We start from the raw sequence: 6,551 nt of genomic DNA, 5'->3' as shown, positions 1-6,551 counted from the left end.
TCTTACAGCTTGAGCCTAAGTGTGTCGCAGGATACCCTCTAGGTGATAGTTCTTGATTACTTTTTGATAAATAATTCGTTCCTATTGCGAAATAGGAGCATTATTTATCAATCTGTAATAATAGACGTGGGGAAATTCTGTCTTTTTTAAAGACAAAAATTTTTGAGACAAAATACCCAACAAGAAGTTTGTAAAAAAATATACAGTTTATGTTTTTGAAAAAGGATTCAGAAAGCTCCAAGAAAAACTTTTTATCGATCGTAGTATTTGTTAAACTGAAAATCAACAAGAATTACCTCCACGTGGACTGACTTCCTCCCACTGCTCTGTATCATCCGATCGAAGGTTCACTCCCCAAAGTTGAGAGGAAAATTCTCCATCGGAAGTACTGCCTCCAAATAGATAAATTGTATCGTTTACACAAGTTAGAGTGTGTCGGGTCAATGGTGGAGGCCTTGCAGTGGAAAATTGTGCTCTTAAATGCCAGAGACGCGTCTGCACGTTATAATACCTGCAATCATTTCGAAAATTCCTCTGCAGGTGTCTGTTCTTTTCATAAATAGGAAAATAAACAATTTCTCTTACCATAAGTCATTCGCTAAAGTCCCATCCTCCATTTTGCCTCCAAAGATAGTAAAACCATTGGCCACAGCACACGCAGCGTGACCATACCTGGCTGGTGGACCGAGAAGTGTTTCCTCCATGGATCCTCTCCCGCTGTGCCGCTGACGTCGCATAAAGCGACTGGAATTATCGCCAACGGCGTAAAAAATATTCCCGAAGAAGGATTTCTTTGGAAGCCCCAGTCTATCAATACCTTTTACAAAAAGCAGTTAATGGTTTGCAAAACATCTGGACTAGATGCTTAGTCTTACCTTGTTGAGCTATAAAATCAGCTGCCTCAGATGGTTCGACACGATCCACCGATTCCCAGTCCATAAGTTCACTACCGTTTGAATCCCGCCAGCTACTACTTTGAAAATTATATACCTGAAAATGCATTCATAAAAGTCCCATACGTAAACAATAAATTTCCCGCCCATTTATTTGCGATTTCTACACAAAGCGTTAGTTGCGCTTTCATTCATACTTAAATTATACTGGAAATTGCAGACGTGTTTATCCCTACTACACGTCTCACCTCCAGATCTGCCAAAACATGATTGAGATCATATCCTCCGAAAACGTACAATGAGTCCGTAATTTCCACATAGACAGCAGAATGCGCTGCTCGCGGCCTCAACCCTTCCCCTGATTGGGCTAAGAAATGCCACTGATTGCCTCCCGGGTTGCCTTCAGGTAGCGAACATGCTCGACCTGAGTATCCAGAGCGGCAAAGACACCGCCCTTTGTTACAGTGTCCCCGAACTGGTCTTTCGTGTCGTCCACAATCTAGAAACAAATGTTTAAATTTAAATAACCGAATAAAACATTGCTTACCATTGGGACACAGTCGTCTTGAACAATCTATACCGCCCCACTCGGCCCCATTACAAACGCAACGTCCTTTCAGACAATAGCCGCGTCCTGTACAATTGCCTGGACATGCTGATATTGCATATTCCGCTCGAAATCCATCTAGTACATAGTTTGTGTCGCTGAAACAAAATTATTTAAATACGAAACAAATCGTGAAAATCAGTACCTTAACAAAATATGACAAATAACAAAAAATAGGATGGCAAAGCTAAACTTCCCACGAAACCAGTAATGGAAAGTATTAAATTTATATTCTTTAAGATTCCGTTTTCCCAAAGCAGAATCTATTAAATTTATATTTTATTTAAATATTACCATGCTAAGCTCAAATGTATGCTCAATTAGCACATTTCGGTATGCAGCATCTTTAGATATTGCCGATTTTTAATGATTTTTTGAACAGCCTTTTAGTGTGTAATATAAGAGTAGATTAAATAGTTATAATATAAATATGAATACATATACTGACCTATACAAAAGTAACAACATGCTGCCCGAGGTGGCGGTAACTTTTGGCGGAGCGGTACGGCCACTAAAACTACCCAAAAGTGGAGCAGCAAACGAAGCACCGTCATAAACAAACACATAATCATAAGCGCACTCGGTGCCCATACTTCGGAATGTTAACGAAATGAATCTCTCTGAAGAACTGTTCGATTTTATTAGCCATTCACAATGGCTATCCTACTCGAGTTAACAAAAAAATATTATTATTAATAGTTAAGTTTGATACAAAATGAATTAAATTTTAATTAAAAAAATGTACGTTGTAGTACAAGCTAGAAATTTAAGTTAAAAAGTGTCTGCAATCTCCTCGTATCAGAGATTTGTTCTATACGATAGATACTTGCATAATTACGCAAATAGGTCAAATGCTGCCAGAAATAAAAAAATACAAGGAACAAGGAAGTTTCCAAAGTAAACGAGGAAATTCAGCAAGTGTTGCTAGACGGCCCCTAAAAAAATAATCACCTTGTAGATGTAAACCCCCGAGAGTAGTACCCTACGTTGTAAATTTGAGGCAAATATTCGAAAAATTGCAAAAGTTAGTACAAAAACGCAACGCTTGCGGATAGATGTTTAGTTGAACTTTTCTACTTATTTTTGAAAACTCTATGACTTTCTTTCATTTTCGCGATTTAAAAAAGGGGCGCAAAATACATATGGGCAGATATGCATTCGATTGGCTCTAACTTTTTTACCTCCTTTATACCGACGCACTCAAAAAATGAAAGAACGTCGATAAAATCATGATGTTCCTTATAATCACTTTATAATATTTTACGGTGATTTTCTAGGTCAATTTACAATATGGTTAAAATATAGGCTACTATGAATTCCAGATAGGACTAATTTCGGGCATTAAGCAGAAAACAGAGCTTGTAATTAAATGATCTTCAAAAGTGAAAACTTTTGAATTTATTGACGGCGACAAACACTTTGCAAATCGAAAATCTAAGACTGATGAAAAAACCGATGTACATTAAATAAGTATAGAATATGCAGTTATGTTCCTTACGACATACGACTGTTTATGAATATTAATTTATTATACAAAAGTTAATTTCGCAAAAACAAAAAGTATTACTGTGATTAACAAATCACAAAAAAATGACACGGACCACAAATCAAAAGACGATTAAAGCACACAATTATGTAAAAATACAGTGATTGCAAATACAAATGGATACTTAATAATAAAAGGAATGAATACCTGCGTATAATTCGCTCCTACAGGGCCTGTACTAAGAACACCTGTAGGAGCAGTTAAAACTCTTCTGCTGCGGTCGCATGGACCCGGTTGAGTAACAGCCACGCCTCCCCATAACAGCAGTCCAAAAAGGATTTTTATGGGGCTACCCCCTTTCATTGCATGTGAGTCAATTCAGATTTTGGTGAAAACTAGACAAAAAAAAACAAAATTTTATTAAAATGCAATCGTTTTCACGGACGGTATACTCAATAAAAGTTGAAGTCGAAACCCATGTGTGGTTTATACCCAAAACATGTTGGGTTTTTAATAACTAAATGGTTTTTGCTAACCTGGTAGGTAAATAAAACTTAGTCTACTAAGATTTAGGTACTATTAGATCGATGTTCTAACCAATCTGCCATATTTCAAGCATTATTCATTCATTATCCAGTTCCTTACTTAACAACCATTCAAATTAGTTACAGAGGCAAATGAGTAAGATTCACTATCTTCCGTATATATTTCTTAACAAATCTTAAGTTAAATACAGTCCATAAAATATATCCTATTAAGCATAATTCAATCAAGTGTTAGTGGAAACAACTAGAGTTCAAGAGTTCAAGTTATTTGAGGCAGGATATTTAAAATACATTTTTCGAAAGCCCCACATTTTCAATTTTATCATACCTTTGGCTATCAAAATGAGAACGATTACTCTCCTAATAAAAGCTGGTTAGTAACTCAATTATAATTTAACTAGAAGGAACAAGTATCTCGCTACGAAACAGCTAAACAAGTCTTTTAATTGCTTAAGGATTACAAGGAATTGAGAAGTAAATATTGAGAAATTACGGTGGAATTAAATATAAATGAATTACCGGAAATATAGTGGTTTACATTCGGTAATACCTATATGCCTACGAGGACGCGTAAAATCGCATTGATGCAGAAATAATGAAATTCGAGAAATTACTTTTTTCGAAACTCTTGTAGGGTGCTTTTTATTTAACAAATCTAACTTCTTGATATGACAGAAATCCTTTATATATTCATAAGCACTTTGAATTTACGTTTGCAGCTGATATAAATTAATTAATATATTTTACAATTTGAAGCTAATTAATTGATTATTTCAATAAAACACAGTACTTCAATAGAGGAGGAATAACTATTATGCATTAGTAGGTTGATAATTATCAGAAACATAACACAGGTTAACAGGTTCTTTACCTTGAAAATTACTAATTGCACTTACCTTGTATAGATCCTCGAAAATAGGATTTCCACAGTAGGAAAAGATTAATTTCGTCGAGTATTCTTGGCATTTAACCATTTACTTTTCAAGCAAGGTGAAAATAGAGAAAATTGAATTATTGGAAAAAACAAAATCACCTCAAATTAACATAAGACTGGCACATAACATTTGAGCAAACACCTTTAATAACAGTTTCAGTTAACGACACTGATAAATCTCGATTTATATAACATCGCAACCTATTGCTTTACACTTGAACACAATTATTTAAGTTATAATGAAATCTAAAGGACAATTCTGTGCATTCGTACCAATTCGTACTTTTAATAAACAACCCATTATTTGACCAGATTTGACGTCTCGCGACCCTCGACCCTGAGCAACATTGACAGCTGTCCATAATGAACTACCCACAGAATATATAGCGGCGGCTACGCGTAGGACATCATTCTATGAACTACGCATGAACCATCCTCGCAGCCCTATCATCAAATCAAATCCTATCAACTTTGTAACTGCACGAGGTATTTTAGTTCTGGTAGACTGATTGTCTTTTTATCAGAAATATACAAATAATGACAATAAAAGAGAACTTATCAAGACCGTAACGAAAAGTAAAACCATTCCAATGGATCAGTCGATTTTAATTCATGATATTGAATCGAATGCTTGCCAAATAATAGAAAATGTTAAAAAATAAAATAAAAATCTTTCTGTTGAAAATTTATCATTTATATTAAATTCTTTTAAAAATATTGAAACATGCAGTACCATTAATATTGATAATACTTGCGTATTTGACTTTGCTATGGCTCGTAATGAACCACATAATAAGAAAATTAAGAAGCAAGTTTTTTTTGCTCTACCAAAAAGTAAATAAAAATAAGAAACCACATCAGGAAGAGAACGTAATTATTAAAAATACGTTGAGCAAGGGAGAATCGTTCATATCCAATAAAGCAGTTAATGGTCATATGTACACGGCTCTTAAATAATTACGTATTTTGATGTAGTACCTAGATATTTATTTTAGTACATGTATTTGTTTTATTCTTCTAATAAACGTATTAAGTTTTAATGACACTTTATATATTGCATATTATCAGCAGCGGCTGAACGATCTTTGATTTTAAATAAAAACGGAAATACATATTTCCATTCTCGCATGCGTTTTAGTTTTTCTTAAGATCTTATTAAGTTCACTTTCATTGTCATTAGTTCTATTGCACTTATTGGGTATATTTTCATAACTATTGAAATAATGTAACCATATTAAGTAAATATAGCTGCTACAAATAATATGTTTTATATTATATTTAAGGCAAGTACATTCAAAAGGATGGATGCAGATGTACACACATGCAAAACAGAACACTCGTATGGTTAAATACCATAGTATTTAAAAGATATTAACGACAAATAAAGAAACATAAAAACTTCTATGATAAGGCGCGAGGGTGGTGCATGCGCAGTTCATGGAATGGTGTCCTATGCGTAGCCGCCGCTGAATATATCACGTACTTGTACAGACACTTTGAAAATAAAACTAACTTAACGTTAGTTTTATATTCAAAGTACAGACACGACAAACTGATTTTCTCGTTTTTAAAGCCGCCATATTGGAAGCGAAACAAATACTTTCTATACAAGGTGTTCAATTCGATGTTTGAAATAGCTTTTTTGGCTTGAATTAAAAATTAAAAAATTGGAAAAATTAGTGTTCAATCAGAGTTCGTGCATGTATTGCCACTGAGTAATCAAAATACCAAAAAAATCCTGCAGTTAATGTCGATGAGTTAGCAAACACTCTGTATATGTATAATCAGTTTACAGACTGTGTCACCATATATTAGAAGAAGTTTTATAGCTGCTTTTAATCCGTCACGCTGAGAGCCTAACTTTATAGTGACATTTTTCAATTTTTAAGTGATTTTATGGTAATTTGGAAAATTTGGTTAAGTCGCAATGGTAAATATTTTTTAAAATTTGAGTTCATTAGCCATTCTATCAACACGAAACTTATTTTCTATCACGCAACGCATTCTTGATGTTAAGACGATACGAATCTCTCTTCAGCTTATAGTTGCAAAATATGTAAAACAAATTTATTAGGGCTTATTTTCA

At 34.1% G+C, this 6,551-nt stretch overlaps 2 protein-coding genes across 4 annotated transcripts in view; one reads left to right on the top strand and one right to left on the bottom strand.

Annotated features, from left to right (window-relative positions):
- Positions 1-4,819, bottom strand: part of LOC109537417 (multiple epidermal growth factor-like domains protein 8) — a gene marked incomplete in the record, with an annotated part of 36,885 nt that extends 32,066 nt beyond the window's left edge. The window contains 8 exon segments of the mRNA XM_048665141.1: positions 297-511; positions 586-817; positions 876-990; positions 1,142-1,392; positions 1,441-1,598; positions 1,949-2,163; positions 3,194-3,381; positions 4,428-4,819. Coding sequence (XP_048521098.1) covers positions 297-511; positions 586-817; positions 876-990; positions 1,142-1,392; positions 1,441-1,598; positions 1,949-2,163; positions 3,194-3,349 — 1,342 coding nt within the window.
- Positions 1-6,551, top strand: part of LOC109537453 (tubulin glycylase 3A) — a 65,761-nt gene that overhangs the window by 17,164 nt on the left and 42,046 nt on the right. The gene's annotated exons all lie outside the window — the stretch shown is intronic.

Source organism: Dendroctonus ponderosae, unplaced genomic scaffold, assembly GCF_020466585.1.
Source record: "Dendroctonus ponderosae isolate FM_Combo_2020 unplaced genomic scaffold, Dpon_F_20191213v2 Dpon_F_20191213_3, whole genome shotgun sequence".
In the NCBI taxonomy this organism is placed as follows: Eukaryota; Metazoa; Arthropoda; class Insecta; order Coleoptera; family Curculionidae; genus Dendroctonus; species Dendroctonus ponderosae.
Note: the sequence above shows the minus strand (reverse complement) of the source record. Positions and strands in the feature narration are given on the sequence as shown.